The sequence below is a fragment of the Xyrauchen texanus genome, chromosome 8 (genome assembly GCF_025860055.1).
Source record: "Xyrauchen texanus isolate HMW12.3.18 chromosome 8, RBS_HiC_50CHRs, whole genome shotgun sequence".
NCBI lineage: Eukaryota > Metazoa > Chordata > Actinopteri > Cypriniformes > Catostomidae > Xyrauchen > Xyrauchen texanus.
Genome location: NC_068283.1, coordinates 18373757 through 18392515, shown reverse-complemented (window position 1 = coordinate 18392515; position 18759 = coordinate 18373757). Strand labels below are relative to the sequence as shown.

At 44.0% G+C, this 18759-nt stretch overlaps 1 protein-coding gene across 5 annotated transcripts; it reads right to left on the bottom strand.

Annotated features, from left to right (window-relative positions):
* Window positions 1-7: 7 nt before the first annotated feature.
* LOC127647689 (AP-5 complex subunit zeta-1-like) lies at window positions 8-18114 on the bottom strand. 5 transcript variants are annotated; one of them, XM_052132103.1, is made up of 18 exons: window positions 18000-18114; window positions 17711-17848; window positions 16702-16888; window positions 16483-16627; window positions 15926-16038; window positions 15650-15818; window positions 15458-15499; window positions 7034-7174; window positions 6881-6918; window positions 6173-6335; window positions 5912-6090; window positions 4667-4809; window positions 4260-4412; window positions 3994-4105; window positions 3724-3821; window positions 3382-3514; window positions 3073-3287; window positions 8-2485 (listed from the first exon to the last, which is right to left on the bottom strand). In XM_052132103.1, exons 1-18 carry the CDS (start codon window positions 18038-18040, stop codon window positions 2215-2217), a joined length of 2481 nt encoding a protein of 826 aa, XP_051988063.1. In that variant the 5' UTR covers window positions 18041-18114; the 3' UTR covers window positions 8-2214. The 5 variants fall into 5 exon arrangements, with proteins under 5 accessions (XP_051988063.1, XP_051988064.1, XP_051988067.1 ...); XM_052132104.1 differs by lacking the exon at window positions 15458-15499 and having other exon boundaries at window positions 10-2485; XM_052132107.1 differs by lacking the exon at window positions 18000-18114 and having other exon boundaries at window positions 11-2485; window positions 15926-16033; window positions 16702-16794; window positions 17711-17811.
* Between the last annotated feature and the right edge of the window lie 645 nt (window positions 18115-18759).

Genomic DNA, 18759 nt, shown 5'->3' with positions numbered 1-18759 from the left:
TAGATGGGTTTGTCCTAGTACTGTTTTTCTCAAATCTGTTTTTATATAGAATTATTTCATCCTAATCTTCAAGAAAAAAAAGTGTGTTAATAGCTCAGCACCTTCGGGCTAGTCTATTTTAACAGACAAATTTGTCAGTGTTTACAGACAAATCTTTAGATGACACTATCAAAATAAAATTCCATCTTTTAATAGAGATGCATATACCACCTTTACTTTTATTAACTTGATTTTCAGTTAGCGCTTATGATATAAGTTAATTTATTGACAGTTAATGGCATTGAGCAGAAATTATGTTGAAGTATTTCTACTACTGTGATTTTGTAGTAACCTAAAAAGTTACTTTCTAATTGTTGCACAATGTTTCCTTATCCCTCTGAGGTTGTAGGATTGTGGAAAGGCAGAGTAGATACTGTGATGATCCACATGTGATTAAAAATTCCACAAAGTTCAATTCAACTCCCACAGATCTACTATTTTTATAGAGAACCAGTCATGCTTTATATTTCACAACAGCTCTTGCTGACTTTTGAAACTATCTTGGATGTACAACCTTTTTGTAAATCCCAGTAAGAGTTTTTTTACTTTACAAAAAGTGAATTCTGATTAAATTCTTGTGCAGAGGAACAAAAGATCTTGCAACTATAACTTGTCATTTTCAATGTTACTTGAAACGACAAGTGCTGCTTATTCTGTGGCAGTTCTTGATGTGTTCACATTTGTTGCCAAGCTATGCTCAGTTCAATGAATGCCTTGTATCCAGCAACTGCAGTTGTGCTTTAGATGATATTTTATGTATATTTTAAGATTGTATACAACAAAAACAAATTGTATTTTAGCACTGACTATGAATGTAAAAATTAGATTGACTCGTTTTGTCATAATTCCACATTAATTTGACAAAAAGCACCTGAAAAATGTGTTAAAGGGATAGTTCACACAAAACTGTCACTTTATCCGTGTAGCACAAAAGGAGACATTTTCATATTTATGATGCACCATAAAAGTAGTTCATAGGACTTGTTTACTATGCACCTTTTTCTTATGTCCCGTGCTGCTTAGCGAGAAATATGGGTGCTACTTCCTTTGTCAAGTAAACACAGCTGTTGTTGCGGCATACGTCCACCTGTATTAGTTCAGCTTCAGATGTGTGTTTGTCATCTTGTATGTTCAAATCAGACCAACATGCTAGGGAAGAAGCAAGAAGTTCTCATCCTTGGGTATGTAATCGCTTTTTCAAGTTTTTCGATAGAATGGTAATTTCGTTTTAAATCCGCATGTAAATTTTAACTTTTGTTCGGCGGGTGAATAACAGGTAAGAGGTGGTGCTTCACCTCAGGACGACATTTTAAACATCAAATGTGATGTTTTGACTACCTCTGTATGTCACAAAACATTTTGCACATGTTTACAACTATATTTAGCGCTGACCATTTGTTGATCATCCGAAACGTGTCTTATTAGCAGCTGTAAACATGGTTTAAAATGACTGTAGCCAGAGCTAGGGAATGCTATAGACCGACTTCCTGCACAAGTCCCACCCTCATTCTTTCCCCAGTAAGACCCCAAGGAAAAAGGTGGGTATTCCAAGACTTGTGAGGCTATATGATAGCTTTATGTGAGGAACAGACAGAAATTCAGATCATTATTTACTGAAAATCTTCTCAACTATCACCGCACATGCATATATTAAAACTTGGTGCACAGTTTTGCCTCAGGTTTGACGTCAGTGAAGCCTACAACCCTTGGATCTTCCATATACCTGGAAGTTTGAAAGTGCACATGATATAATTCAGTTTTGGGTGAACTTTTCCTAATCTGTCTTCATTTTATACCTATTTTGTATTTTTGACTGATGAAGACTATCAAGATAACTGACTTTTAACTGAAATTTAAAAGTTTTTATTGTTTTGTTTCTAATCACAAGTGGCACACATACATTGTTGATTTAATTTACATAATTTACATTTGTCTATGACAATCATTTGAATAAATCAAGGAATAAATCATAAATCTGTCGTGTCTTGATCCCATGTTTGTCAGTGAACAATAGTTCACAGGGCAAGCCTGTGCTCGGCAGAACTGAAACTCATGATGAAGTGAGTGTTGTGCTTTCATATCTTGTTCTTTCACCCCCCACTTTTAATCTTATAGAAAGAGTCTTTCTCTCATTATTACACATAGTTATTTAGAAAACAGCTTCCTAGGCAGGCTTTATGTGGGCAGGAAGCTAGACTGTCTATGGAGGAGTCTGCTGACCGCCCTCATGCCCTGAGGAAGTGAGGCGTTGGTGTCTCTGTGCCAGCGGGGACTGTCACCTCCAGCTGAAGAGGCCAGGATAAACTGAGCCACATTTGGTAACCTGAGCAAGTTAATAAGTTCATGAGCTCGAGTGATGATCTCTTCAGTGTCCTCCTCACTGTAGCATGCCATTACAGGGCTACTGTGGGCAAACAACCGCACCTTAGACAGGAAGAGTGATGCTCTGAGAGAAATACAGAAACAAAAAGAGTGAGGATGTGAATTAAGGATATATAGAAATTTTGGTCTGTAACACAAGAGGATAATTTATGTTATGGCTGATAACTGATATGATGTCTTGCATTATTAATCTGTATTAAATGGCTCTCTGCGATACACTATTCTGATTGGTCAATGGCGCCATCTAGTGGTCTGATATATATAAGTAACAACCGCACATCCTTATATCAGACCACTCATCCAGGTATTGCGAGCCATCTTTCCTACTTTCGTAATTGTATTAGTAAGCTAATACAATTATTTCAACTCAAATCAATGTTTCATGTGCATTTATTTGGCCAGTAGTCTTGTAATAGGCTGGATAATGAGATGGTTATGTCCACAAAATAAACACCAACAGAACTCTGACGCAAACCAGAGGTGGATTTTAGCTGTTCTCACATAATTACACGATTTCAGTGCAAATCAATATTCTATGTCTGTTTATGTATTTATTTGGTCGGTAGCCATGTAATAAGCAGGAAAATGTACAGTCAGCCAGTTGTTTTTGCTAAATAATAGAGAGTTGGATTGCAAAGCAGGTTGCTGTACCTGGGGATGAGGTCCTGACTGCGTGTCGCCAGTTTAGCCAGGGTAGTCATGAGCACAGTGATAAGGCGAGGAGAGAAACTCGATGGGCAGGTAGACTGTCGCACCTGTGTGATCTCAAACAGCACCGCCTCCAAACTCTCGAAGAAAGAAGTGATTAGCTCCACAGTGCAGCGAGAGTCATACGATACCGACAGGTACTCCCCAATCACCCACACCTGAGCACACGCATCAAATACAGTCACAAATAATAAAAAAAAAAACTTATACTATTATAACTAACTATGATCATGGAGCACTTCTTATCCTCACCACATGTGTGTAGATGTCCTCTTTACTGTAAATGTTGGCAGGGGAGCCTACAAAGTCTAGTAGCTCTCTTGACTGATCCACAATCAGTGGAGGATGGAGTTTGCACAGTGCCTGCAGGTGAGTGCTAAACACTCTGTACCACAAAAATACATTTACATTGTGTAATGTCAAGGTGACTGTCCACCTAAACAACCTTTTTTGTTGTTGTTATGATGTATTATGATATATTAGTTAAGATGCTGCCCATATAGTCAATAGACAAAGAGGCAGCTCACAAGGTTCCAGAACAGAGCTGGTGTCTCACAAAAGGGGCCAAGATACACTAAAGAAGAGATGCCTTACTTTTGGACCTCAGCATTAAATGTCTTGATGTCGTAGAGCAGACTGCTTCTCTCCAGCAGCACCAGCAGCAGCTGGTTAATCAGTTTCTCATCAGCTATCTATAAAATAGCACACAATGAAGAAAAACTGGAACAAATTACTTTGTCATTTTCCATGTATTGCATTAAAAAAAAACGAAGCAAACATTCATTCTTTGCACTAACAGTATATGGTCTTTTAAAGGGTTAGACCTCTTATTTAGTTACTGTAGAGGCCATGCGTGACCGTTACCTTAGCAACAGCGTTGAAGTAGACGTGCAGAAGCACAGGGACGACCTGAGCACACCGAACAACACGAGGACTCTCTGCCATGTCAGCCAGAATCTCATGAAGCATTTTTAACCTGCGAGGCAATCACAATATGGGAATATTTAGTGTTTATTCCTAGTTATCACAATAGTCATATGTAATCATTTACAAGCGCAAATTCAGTTAAATCAGTTTGCCATTACATGCCTTTATGCTTTGTTGGGAAACATTTTAAATATATATTTCACCTGTCTATTGTGTCACCCGTACCAGCCTCAGGTCTGAGGATGTAGAGAAAGAGCCCCCTATATGACGGCTGGCGGAAAGCATCAAGACAAGCAGCCAGCTTCGCCCCCTGCTGGTCCCATGTGGTGCGGTCCATAGCCTGATAGCATGCTGATCTGAAATGGCATTACATTGCACTCTGATTCGCACCACAGTCAACTTTTATTACTTTTTATCCTATTTCAAGTTTACATTTACTAGCCTAATCATATTACCAAAAAAGATGAATGACAGTTTACAAAATGCAGTCACAGTAACAAAAATGTAAACCACAGTGACAGATTCAACGACACATATTACTCAAGTAGATTTCACGAAAACAGAAAACACAAGTTAAAATGCTAATATGTAACTAGGTTAATTGATGTACCTGTGCTGGAGGTCCAAGGCTGCAGCTAAGCAGGGCAGATCCAGGAGTGTGTGCAGTAGCTCAATAGCTGTACCAGGAGCTACCAGTGATGGGAGCAGCTCAACGAACTCAGTGATCAATCCTGGGCAGTTCCAAGCTAAGAACTAGGGGTAAAGTGCAGTGCCTACAGTTTAATATATTGCTCTTTCTATTCTATATATTGAGAAGAAAAATAAGTAGTGCTGTCAGTCAATTAAAATATTTAATTGTGGTTAATCACATGATGTTTCATAGTTAATCGCAGATTACAAAAGTGCTTAAATGTGGCTCTATATTTACTTCTTTTTCTGTCAAAATGCATTTAGTTCCTTCTTAGAAAAGAAAACAATATGTAAAATGTTTTATTAATATTTTCCAAACAAAGTATTCCACATATAAAGAAATGTTCTAAGTTTGCACCAATTCAAGTAAATAAATGTAAAGACGAAGTGGGAGGTTGACTCCTTGAAATACCTAGTCCCTGTAGTTTGCATGTTTATTGCAATGAGCATTAAATCTCTTAAACCCTCATCCTCCCCAATATTAGTAGTGGCGATCCACTTTTGCCCTACTTACATGATTCACCACTTTGAACTCCACATGAAAACACTGACAGAAAACATTGATTAGTTTTTAGCACTGGCACTGGCCATGTAATGATCCTTCAACTGCATGGGCATAGATTTAGGTAGGGATGATAGGGACATGTCCCAACCAACTTTCAGAAAATCGAAAGTGTCCCGACCAACAGTTGGGCAATTTTAACCCATATAAAATACTTCAACGTTATAATGTTTTTATTTGAATTTAAATTACTATTAAAAATTCTCAGTATCATGTGTAAGTTATTGCAAAACAACGTTTTGGACAATAACATGCGAAGTGGCGCATATACAGTAAGGGCGTTTTCACGTGGCATTGTTACTTTTCTCAGCACTGTTCAGGATGCACCAATCACAGTTGTTTGTAATTATTGTATAATGGCTTTTTTAATCATTCTCTGGAGATTACACAGGTGGATTTCCATTTGTATCTTAGGTACAATCATTAAAACTGATTGATTTAAACAAGCTTGCAATATGTCCCTACCAACTTTCAAACCAAACCTATAAACTACCATTGTATAGCAATAAACAAAAAGGACATCCAAATTCTTTCTTTTGTGTTCCGCAGAAGACATGGAACAATTTTGGTTAAACTATCCTTTAGCAGAGAATGAGAGATTACCTTTAGGAGGTTGGGGAAGCTCTGCCTGTAGTTGGCGACTCTGTCCTGCAGCACACTGGCATTGAGAAGACAGAACTGAATGAACTCAAAGGCGAGCATGGGCTCATTGAACTGCTCAGTAGGACAGTTGCTGAAGAGCTTGCGGAACACGGCCTCTGAGTCCACCGCGGCCGTCTCACCTGATAATAGAGTGCGCAGACACTTATTAATACAACTTAGGCCTGCTGTATGTGGCAGAGACTTTGGATGGGGATCACTCACTGTGGTTGAGGTAGAACTGAGCGATAGGCAGCAGAGCTCGAGCATGGGCTAGGTCTCCATTCAGTCTTCCGTACAGGGCTTTGATACATGGGAATGCACGGTACACATAGGAGGGGTCTTCACCACAGATGATGTCCATTATTGACACTGACTCAACAATGCACTGTACAACAGATAAACGATAATGTGCTCTAATTAACTTGCTGTACATATTTTTATCATGGAGACAACCAAACCCATATTTCATGAACAAATATGAAGATGATGTTAACTGGAAATAGTGTTTGTACAATACATATTTGTAAACATGAAAAAAATGTACCCCATTTATTTTTTAATGCAAGTTCGCTATGTAATCTTCATGATCTTCTTATATTATTTTAATAACTTTTAATACATTTAATAAGCTCAGCCTTCGAAACTACTTTTCAGCTGATGTCATGAATCCCTCTTTTCAACCCCTGCCTTCCAATTAACTGGCCCCATTCTGGTATGTAACACCCACTTTTTACAATCCAATAAATTCCTGATGAATGAAGCCCTGCTCTACTCTTTTATTATTTATTTTTTTACTTTATTTATTTTGGTCAAATATCCTGATTCACCCAGAGATGCATCCGATTACAAAAGTAAAATTGGTTGCAAAGAGAATTTTACATCGACTGTGAAAAATATTGCTCGTAAAAAAAAAAATTATATGGTGCTCACTGCTTTCTGTAGCTCTGTATCCGTCCTTTTTAGGGCCTCTGTATTAAAAAATTATGAGATGGAAATAAAAACGATTCAAAATATTTAGTAGCATAACATAATTTTGCAAATAATCATTCGGCAAAAGCTGATAAATTTGTGTGATGTACTCACTGCGGTCGCTCTGCTCAATGAGCCGCTGGCAGTACTCGAAAGCCTTCTCTCTAAGTCTCTCTTTGGGAGGAAGCAGTCTGCTGGAGGAGGATGTGGCCGACACCATAGACATCACTGAACTGTCCAACTCGGAGCGATCATCTGCATCAACAGCACAGCAAATTACAGCACAATACAGAATAACACCCAAAGCATGGCTCCGACAAGCACCTTATTCAGTGGCGTCTGAACTTCAGGGTTTGGCATTCAGGGTTGACTGGACACCCATAAGAGAGGGCATGTTCAGAATGGTATTCTATCATTCCATTTTTGAAGTACAATACCAGTCAAAAGTTTGGACACACTTGAATCACTTGATCACATTCTATCAATTTATGAATTACATTTTTAATCATGACACAAGCTTTTGTCACCGTTTCAAATTTTATACACACTTTAAACAAAATATTGGAAACAGGTTGGAATGTAAATATGAAAATAGAATTACACATATGACAATTATGTAATTATTCTATTATAAAAATAATAAGTTAAGTGCTACTACATCAAATCTACTATGCAAAAAAAACATTTCTTGGATAGATGTGGCATGGGCCTATTTGAAAAATATATTTGTTTTCTGAAGTTTAAATATTTCATAATGTATGATTATGCTGCTAAAAATTTATGTATTTAAACATTTATTACACTTACTACATTACTACATAATAGCCTCTTTTCCATCATCGGGCCGAATGGTTCTGAGCACAGTATGGAACAATTAAGTAGCATTTCCACTTGAGGATGGTTCGGCACAGCACGATTATAAACCGTTCTCTGCCCGGAATTCTCGGCACGGTTAGCTAACCTACTCCACTTTGCTGGTGGCATGGCTTTAGTATGTGATGACTCGTTTAGTGTATCTTCATGATTTTATTATAATGGTTTAACTAGGATTGTAGCCAACATTTATTTTCTACACGCCTTTTTCGTCAAGGAAGTTACTTTACTTGCTTATAAATCTCGTTTTCTCAAATACAATTTTCATAAAATTTTGTCAATAAATATCCTTTTTAGCTAGCCTTGGAACTTTGATCTTTCTGCATGTTTGTGTCCAGTGGTATACACAAGACATCATTATGGAAAACCTCTTGCCTTTGCATCATGGGTTGTCTCTTTTCTGTGTATTAGCGGAGTAAAACCAGAGAATAAAACAGTCGTAAAACTGGAATATGCAACCATCCTCCATATAGTGCACTCGCTCCAATGTTTACCTCTCACGTTGTCACCAACAAATGGATCTGTTAAGGAAAAGAGGCTTTTGTTGCATGTTTGTTTATATGCACTTGTACTATTTACATTCATATGCATAACAAGCACTAAAATTGTACTGTCTCTTTAAGAGAACCAGCAATTCTGAGAGCAAATGTTTAAGGTTAAATGTGCCCATAGTACATTAACGAGAGAAGTTGCACAGCGGTTTTCCCCTCATCCATGCAATGTATGATTCAAATTAATTTTTATTTTTTACTTTTTGATCACCAACTATCTGTAAATAACAGAAAGGCTATTAAAAGACACCCAGAAGAGAGGGCATGTTCGGAATGGCATACAATCCTACTATTTGTATAGTAGACTACCAGTCAAAAGTGTGGACACACTTGAATTGTGACGTTTAGCAGGAGGAGGCAGATGAGGAGTGAGGATCTAAATGCGGGTGTTTATTGATCAAAGTGAAAACAAATCAGACAGGAACAAAGGAAACGTCCACGAGGGGAAAATGAAACCAAAAACATGAAAACATCAAGGGTACACAAACTGGGTGAAACAAGGCAAGACTTCTACTTCCTAACATCCACAAACAACAATCGACAGAGGAATGGAGGGACAAACAGGGTTTAAATACACAGGGAAGTGATGATCAAACGACAAACAGGTGAGAACAATGATTGGGTGCCTGCAGTGATGAGGGCCAGGAATTGTGGGAAATGTAGTTCATGACAGGTGACAAGAGAAACACGGGGCAGACAACCAGGAATCGTAACATGAATGAATTGTTTCTCATGATCTTAAAAAACATTTTGATCTAAAGGCTAATGCTTAAATGCTTGAAATTACTTCAAAGAGAAATTTAAATTTGTAACTTCTTGACAAAACTAAAAATGTATTACTTTTTTTTAATACACATGTTGGACCACAAAAGCAGTCATGAAGGAAATAATCATACACCAATCAGCCACAACATTAAAACCACCTGCCTAATATTGTTTAAGTACCCCTCTTGCCACCAAAACAGCAGAACTGCCCCTCACTGAATATTTTTGTTTTGGCAAAGTAAATTCTAGAGACTGTTGTGTGTGAAAATCCAAGGAGATCATCTGTTACAGAAATACTCAAACCAACCCGTCTGGCACCAACAATCATCCATGCGATTATCTAATCAGCCAATCATATGCAGCAGTGCATAAAATCATGCAGATATGGGTCAGGAGCTTCAGATAATGTTCACATCAACAATCAGAATGGGGGAAAATTTGATCTTGGAACGTGGCAGCATGAGGAGGACCTACACTGTGTTTAAACATTTTTTTTTATATATTATTTTCTCCCCAATTTGGAATGCCCAATTCCCAATATGCTCTAGGTCCTCATGGTGGCATACTGGTTCGCCTCAATCCGGGTGGCGGAGAACAAATCTCAGCTGCCTCCGCTTCTGAGACTGGCGATCTGCGCATCTTATCACGTGGCTTGTTGAGCGCGTTACCGTGGAGACATAGCAGGCTCTACAGTGCGAGTATTTCACTCGCCTTTACCCCTTAAAATAGATATGTGCAAACTGAACAATTATTTACGAGCTCAGTGTGCGATTAAAGATTACAAACGTAAATCATGCTTAAACAGAAAATAAAACTAGTATCTATAAAATCTTAAGAGTCATCATTGTGTAGTTTAATTTAAAATATGATTGTAAATTGTGTATAAAAATAATTAAGTAAATAATTAAATAATAATTGTATTTATAACCCCAGTGAGCAAGCCGAAGGCAACTGTGGCAAGGAACACAAAACTCCAAAAGATGTTGGTTAATGGAGAAAAATAACCAGACTGTAACCCGGTCACACACACACAAGATGAGACAGTCACAATGTTGGTTGAAAACCGCTTTATTAAATAAAAAAGCAGTCCAGACAAACGTACAAACAAGGGGGCAAATCCAATGAAGAGTAGTCGTGGGAAGCGTGAGGTCAAAAGCCGGGGAATCAAGATAACAATAACAAGAGGGTCGAGGACGGGAAAACAGTTAACAACTAGGGACAAGTGGGAACGGAGACAGGGGAACAAGTTGGCAAGCTAAGAGGTAAAACAGTAGGGAGGTCAAAACTAGACGAGACTAGCAGGGCAACGATACGGGAACTAAATACATACAATAACCAACCCGAAAGTGAAACGAAAGGGTTGTGATATATATAGGGGAACAAACGAGCGGTGCAGGTGAAACGAATAACTAGGTGATGGGACGAGTGCAGGTGTACATAATAAAGGGGTGATTGAGAAGCGCATGAGTGCAGGTGGTCATAATGTTCAGGCTGCAGCGAGTGAGACGAGAGCATGAGTCAGAGGGGGAGAGAGTTTACGAGCGAGAGCTCGTAATAGCAGAACGAGCGCAGTGAGCTCGTGAGGGAGGAAACAGAGCGTACGAGCTCAAGGGGGCGGAGCGAGGAAGCGGAAGCGAGCATGCTCACGGAGTGTATGGGTGCGTGCTCGAGGAAGCGGAGATGGGGCAGAGGAGCGGGGTTCGTGACAGTACTCCCCTCTGAATAGGACGGCTCCTGACGGCCACGCTGGGTTGCGTAGCTCGAGGGGACAGAACGAGCGTGTGAGCTCGAGGGGACAGAACGAGCGTGTGAGCTCGAGGGGACAGAACGAGCGTGTGAGCTCGAGGGGACAGAAGGCACAAAAGGGGAATGAAACAGTCCATGGGGGTCAACGGGCAGTTCAAGGCAAGGTCAGGGGGAACATAGTGGACAGGCGGGTGGTCGGGAGGTCTAGGGGGCAGCCATAGGGCAGAGACTGGGTCAGGAGGTCTGGAAGGCGACTGGAGGACAGGGACTGGGTCCGGGGTCTGGAAGGTGACCACCGGACAGGAATAGGGTCCGGAGGCCAGGGAAGAGGCCACAGGACAGGTAGAGGAACGGTAACAAGGGGAGCAGGCAAGACCCAGTGAGGAAAGGTTTCAGGGGCGGAGCCGTGAAAGGCGGAGTCGTGGAGGACTTGGGAGACTGAGCCTTGGAAGGCGGAGCCGTGAGAGACTCGGCAGGCGGGGAATTGAGAGACAGAAGAGGCGGCGCCGAGGGAGGCTCGGGGGCTCCGGAGGCAGAGCCGAGGAAGGCTCAGGAGACGGAGCCGAGGGAGGTGGAGTCGCAGGAGGCCCCAGGGGCGAGGCCCTGGTGGGCTCTGGAGGTGGAGCCGAAGGAGGCTTTAGGGGCGTAAGGCCTGGAAGGCTCAGGAAGTGGAGCCCATGGTGGTGGCGCCGTAGGAGGCTCCAGAGGTGAAGCCCTGAAGGCTCTGGAGGCAGAGCCGAGGGAGGTGACGCCGTGGGAGGTGGCGCTGTAGAAGGCTCCAGGAGTGAAGCCCTGGTAGGCTCTGGAGGCAGAGCCGGGGAGGTGATGCCGTGGGAGGTGGCGCTGTAGAAGGCTCCAGGAGTGAAGCCCTGGTAGGCTCTGGAGGCAGAGCCGGGGAGGTGGCGCCGTAGGAGGCTCCAGAGGTGAAGCCCTGGAAGGCTCTGGAGGTGGAGCCAAGGGAGGCTTTAGAGGCGGAGCCAGCAGGAGGCTCCAGAGGCGAATCTCTAGAAGGCTCTGGAGTCTTAGGGAGCAGAGCCGTAGGAGGCTCGGGTGGTGGAGCCGTGGAAGGCTCGAGAGGCGGAGCCGTAGGAGGCTCGAGAGGTGAATCTCTAGAAGGCTCTGGAGTCTTAGGGAGCAGAGCTGTAGGAGGCTCGGGTGGTGGAGCCGTGGAAGGCTCAAGAGGCGGAGCCCTAGGAAGCTCTGGAGTCTTTGGGAGCAGAGCCATGAGAGGCTCGGGAGGTGGAGCCGTAGGAGGCTCTGGAGGGGAGCCGTAGGAGGCTCGGGAGGCAGAGCCATAGGAGCCTCTAGTGGCCGAGCCCTGGGAGGCTCGGGAGGTGGAGCCGTAGGAGGCTCTGGAGGGGGAGCCGTAGGAGGCTCGGGAGGCAGAGCCATAGGAGCCTCTAGTGGCCGAGCCCTGGGAGGCTCGAGAGGCTTGAGGGGGGAGCCTTGAAAGACTCGAGAGACGAAGCCCTGAGAGGCTTGAGAGGAGGAGGAGCCCTGAAAGACTCGAGAGGGGAGCCCTGAGAGGCTTGAGAGGGGGAGGAGCCCTGAGAGACTCGGAGGGGCGGAGCCCTGAGAGGCGGAGGAGCCCTGAGAGACTCGGAGAGGCGAGCCGTGAGAGGCTTGAGGGGTGGAGCCATGAAAGACTCGAGAGGGGACGCCCTGAGAGGCGGAGGAGCCCTGAGAGACTCGAGAGGCGAAGCCGTGGAGAGGCTTGAGGGGTGGAGCCATGAAAGACTCGAGGGATGGAGCCCTGAGAGACTCGGAGAGGCGAGCCGTGAGAGGCTTGAGGGATGGAGCCCTGAGAGACTCGAGAGGCGGAGCCGTGAGAGGCTTGAGGGGTGGAGCCATGAAAGACTCGAGGGATGGAGCCCTGAGAGACTCGAGAGGCGAGCCGTGAGAGGCTTGAGGGGTGGAGCCATGAAAGACTCGAGGGATGGAGCCTTGAGAGACTCGAGAGGCGAAGCCGTGAGAGGCTTGAGGGGTGGAGCCATGAAAGACTCGAGGGATGGAGCCTTGAGAGACTCGAGAGGCGAGCCGTGAGAGGCTTGAGGGGTGGAGCCATGAAAGACTCGAGGGATGGAGCCCTGAGAGACTCGGAGAGGCTGAGCCGTGAGAGGCTTGAGGGGTGGAGCCCTGAGGGACTTGAGGGGTAGAGCTCTGGGAGGCTCGTGGAGGAGGAGCCCTAGGAGGCTCGTGGAGGGGCCCTTGGAGACTCGTGGAGGCGGAGCCCGGGAGGGCTCAGAGGGGCGAGCAGAACCCGGCAGAGCCGTGGGAGACTCTGAGGGGGAGCAGAACCCGGCAGAGCCGTGGGAGACTCTGAGGGCGGAGCAGAACCCGCAGAGCCGTGGGAGACTCTGAGGGCGGAGCAGAACCCGGCAGAGCCGTGGGAGACTCTGAGGGCGGAGCAGAGGTCTGCAGAGCCGTGGGAGACTCTGAGGGCGGAGCAGAGGTCTGCAGAGCCGTGGGAGACTCTGAGGGCGGAGCAGAGGTCTGCAGAGCCGTGGGAGACTCTGAGGGCGGAGCAGAGGTCTGCAGAGCCGTGGGAGACTCTGAGGGCGGAGCAGAGGTCTTGAGCACCAGACGAGACTGGGGAGAAGGGGCCCTCTTCCTTCTCTTACGTCTTCGGCCAACAGGGACGTGGCCATGGGGACGGTCGAGGCTACAGGCGCTGGCTCAGGGGGTCGAGGCTACAGGCGCTGGCTCGCTGACCGTGGCAGACATGGGCGCTGGCTCACCGGCCGTGGCAGGCAGGGGCGCTGGCTCGCTGGTCGTGGGCGGGCATGGGCGCTGGCTCGCTGGTCGTGGCGGGCATGGGCGCCGCTCGCTGGTCGTGGGCGGGCATGGGCGCCGGCTCGCTGGTCGTGCCAGGCTTCGAGGCTGGGGCCGTGACAGGCCTCGGGACTGGGGCCGTGTCAGGCTTAGGGACTGGGGCCGTGACAGGCCTCGGACTGGGGCCGTGGTAGGCTTCGAGACGGGGTCTTGGTGTGGAGCGCTGGTTCAGTGTCTGCCTCCCCACAGTGAACGAGGAACCAGAGTACAGTAGGGCGAGGTCAATAAACTGAGCCAGGTTAAGGGGCAGCGACCACCAGGCATTAATGATGAGGTTGGCTCATTCAGACCACATTGAAAAATGGTCTTCAGAGCCACCTCATTAAAATTCACCTGGTACGCCAGGACACAAAAATCCATAATATAAGCCTCCACGGTTTGGCTCCCTGACGCAAACCCACGAAGTTGGGCCGCTGGGTCCATAATGCCGAGGGCGGGTTATGGGTTACACAACCGCTGCCTCGCAGAAAAACCCCTTGGTCAGCGTCCGAAGAGCCGTCAAACCTCTCAGGGGTTGAAGGCTCACGGCGCCAGAAATGCGCTGGAGGCATAAACGGGCTCAGGGGCAGACACAGGTGAAACAGTGTGACATAAATCAGACAACGCACATACCTGCTGCCCCTGGGCCGTGGAGCTTGGTCCTGCCTCCAAACTGTAGCTCCTTGCGCCGAATGTGACGTGCCTCTCCGCTCTAGTGAGCTGCGCTGAAACATCCGCGTGACGCATTGTGACTGTCTCACGGTGAGGTTGGTTATTCTGTAACCCGGTCACACACACACAAGATGAGACAGTCACAATGTTGGTTGAAAACCGCTTTATTAAATAAAAAAGCAGTCCAGACAAACGCATAAACAAGGGGGCAAATCCAATGAAGAGTAGTCGTGGGAAGCGTGAGGTCAAAAGCCGGGAATCAAGATAACAATAACAAGAGGGTCGAGGACGGAAAACAGTTAACAACTAGGGACAAGTGGGAACGGAGACAGGGGAACAAGTTGGCAAGCTAAGAGGTAAAACAGTAGGGAGGTCAAAACTAGACGAGACTAGCAGGGCAACGATACGGGAACTAAATACATACAATAACCAACCCGAGTGAAACGAAAGGGTTGTGATATATATAGGGGAACAAACGAGCGGTGCAGGTGAAACGAATAACTAGGTGATGGGACGAGTGCAGGTGTACATAATAAAGGGGTGATTGAGAAGCGCGTGAGTGCAGGTGGTCATAATGTTCAGGCTGCAGCGAGTGAGACGAGAGCATGAGTCAGAGGGGGAGAGAGTTTACGAGCGAGAGCTCAGTAATAGCAGAACGAGCGTGGAGCTCGTGAGGGAGGAAACAGAGCGTACGAGCTCAAGGGGGCGGAGCGAGGAAGCGGGAAGCGAGCATGCTCGCGGAGTGTATGGGTGCGTGCTCGAGGAAGCGGAGATGGGGCAGAGGAGCGGGGTTCGTGACACAGACTCACTGTGGGGCCAGTTCCCCTCTGGCTAATAATAATAATAATAAAGAATGAAAAGTAAACCAAACTTTTGACTTAACCTTCTTTACAGTATATTCTACACAGTGTGCAGTACGTGGAACACTATTATTTAATTCCGAACATAGCCATTGATTAAAAAAAACAATTTGATATACACAGCAGTCAATTTGGCCATGGATTAGGAGAGCTTGGTTATTCTGATTGGAGGAATGTTAGAATAGTTAATCATTCTGTAAAGTGAGAAAAGGCACACTGGATTTAGATTGATCTCATCAGACTTCTGACTTGCATCTTACCTTGGTGCTGTGATATAATGACCTGCGTTCTTTTTAGTGGAGCTAGCAAAAATGGAAATCCAATCTTGAGTTACTTGTCTGAACTACATGAAACAAAGCATATCTCTGATACAGGATATCTTCTAAAACAATTGAACCTCAACTAAATTTGGGACTAAAACTTTCTGCCCGCATCAATTCTGTTCAAACTACCTGATTCTGCATTTGTGGCCTCATCCCGGTCATAAGTGAGCAGCCAGCTCTTGATCATGGAGAAAGTGTACATATTCATCCACTGATCCTCAGTGTAGCTCTGTCCCACACATAGCACAGTGAAGAAATCCCCTGTTACCACCCCATCGACTTCTGTCAGAGGTGCTGGCTGATGAAGAGACAACATGTTGACAGTCCATCAGTTCATTAGTACCATAATATAATTCCTTTGAGCTTATTGGTTGACGATCAATTAAAAGTAACATCATTCTCTACCTGACGTGTTCTCTGTCCACTGAAAAATCCCCCAGAAGACATGGAGGCTCCCTGCTGCATACTTGCGTATCGCAACCAATCCACTAGTTTACGGCTGACCAGATTCACCTGATCTAGATATAGTGACCACATATTTATGTAATCATCTTTGTCTTCTCTAAATTATGTTAAAATCATGATTTCCCCCAGTGTCTATAAAATTAACTGGCATATGACCCATGCCACTGAGGCTCACTGTATTACTGCAATGTAATCAACAAACGTGCACTCTTCTTGCACCATCTGCACACTGCAGACTTCTTGCAGCATTAAGTAAAAGTTTCAGTTACTAATGCTATTGCACAAATGTGTAATTCACAGTCAGCCATGATTCTGAAACGACTTGTGTGTGTGTGTGTGTGTGTGTGTGTGTGTGTGTGTGTGTGTGTGTGTGTGTGTGTGTGTGTGTGTGTGTGTGTGTGTACACCACTTAAAACGCATTTTCAAAAGTACAATTAATTTATTTATGTGTAAGCTTTAAGGATAATAAAAATAAATAAGTGCACACTGAAGCTTACCCTCTGTGAGAATCTCTGGAAAAACACTAAACATTTTGGAGAGGATGGGAAGCACATGTTTGGAAATCTGCCCCTCGGACAGCCAAGACTCAAGACTTTTCAACAAATGGTGGCACAGGGGCATCACATCTTCTTTATTTCCAGCCTGCATAAAGTAAGATCATTACTTAAGAGCAACCTATAACATAAAACAGCATGGTGAAAAGTCTGTTGACTCACCTGAGTGAGCACAACGCTTGCCAGATGGCTGATGGCTCTGCTGTCCTGGTTGAGATCCGAGCAGAGACTGTGTACGCTAAGGGGGAGGCTCTCCTGCAGTATGGAGGAGGACAGAATCTGAAGCTGCTCTGGGCATGACGAAGAGCAAAGAACCATCTGCAGCTTCATCACCAGATCTGATGGAAGCCTGATGGAGTAGGGGATGTTAAAGGGATAATTCACCCAAAAATGAAAATTTTCTCCTCATTTACTCACCCTTATGATTTTAGACTAAGATTTTTAGAAGAATATTTAATCTCTGTAGGTCCTCACAATGCAAGTGAATGGTGATCAGAACTCAGAAAGTCAAAAAAGTACATAAAGGCACCATAAAAGTAATCCATATGACTCCAGAGGTTAAATCTATATTTTTAGAAGCGAGATGATTGGAGTGGGTGAGAAACAGATTAGTAAATTTTTACTATAAATTCTCTTGCCTATCCATCATACGCATGAATGTGGAAGTAAAAGTGGAGATTTATAGTACTGAAGACTTAAATGTTGATTTGTTTCTCATCCACAACTGTCTTATCAATTCAGAACACATGGATTTGACCACAGGTTTCGTATGGATTACTTTTATGCTGCCTTTATTTACTTTTTGGAGCTTCAAAGTTCTGGCCACTATTCACTTGCATTGAATGGACCTTCAGTGTTCTACAGAAGAAAGAAAGTCATTCACATCTGGGAAGACATGAGGGTGAGTAAATTATGGGAGAATTTTCATTTTTGGGTGAATTACTTTTAACATAATAGTGGCATCCTTATATACCAAACCCATATGACTTCCATGTAATAATACCAAAGCAGAAGTTTAGCCGAATGTCCGAGCAGTCAGCATTCAATTTCATTGTATGGAAAATGAAAGAGGCAAAGAAAGCGATACGGTTTGAAACGACATGCGGGGTAATTTCATTTAAATGTATCTTGTGTGCGGTGCACATGTATATTTCAGATGAATGTGACTTACTCTCTGGCATATTTAGTGGCAGATACAATCAGATGGAGTCTCTGGAGGGAGTCCACCGTCTCTCCACCCAGTTCTTTAGTGTGCAGCTGCTTAAAGATGCGCCCACAAAATTTCTGCAGCTCTTCTTCCTTTATTTCTCTGAAAGGTATGGATCTCAATAAATTAATAGCTGTGGCGAAGCGAGGAACTTACCTTCCCCACAGAAATGACAAGCCATGAAGTGAGCATTAAAGTTCTGTAGTCACCTAAGATAGCATATATTGACTTCAACGTAAATGTATAGTTTTACCTTGCCTGCTTTATTAAACTCTCCGTCGCGGCAGAATACATTTTGAGAACGATGTATTAAAATGTCAAATCATAATCAAAACATCTGCTCCGTCAGCTATTCCTGACTGCAAATCACATGACATTAATTGGTTCCGCCTCATGATAGGAGTCGACGACGAAATAGTGCAACACGCGGGCAGGACGAATAGTTGAAGTGCCGTTGAAACAGAATATGAGTTAGAATATCCATATCTATGTAAAATGACTGAAGATTGAATCAAAAGGGAATGGCTATAAACATGTATCACAAGCATTTTATGTTCATGTGTTCAGTCCACTGGTGAGGCAGCACACGTGATACTTGTTATTTTTCTCAGCGTTGGTCGACATGGACCAGTAACAGACGTTTGCGATTACTACTATTTAAAAAGAATTAAAAACAAAAACATTTTAGAGAGATTACTGGACAGATATCTATTTTTCACGTCAGGCAAATAACCTTGGAATTAATTAGTGTTGTCTTATACTCCCATTCATTGTATTTATAATCGTATATTTCAGTAATGAAAAGAAATAATCAAAATGGAGAGACGTCTCTACTTTTGTCTGTATTTGCTTTTATGTCTCAAAGGGCCAGGAGGAAAAACAAGGATATAAACTATAGTTTCAAAATCTAACTTTCTAAAGCACTATGTACACCATAGCAGCAAAGCTAGAAAAATGAAAAGTCATAAACACAACTTTGCCAAAAAAATATGCAAAAAATACAAATTAAATAA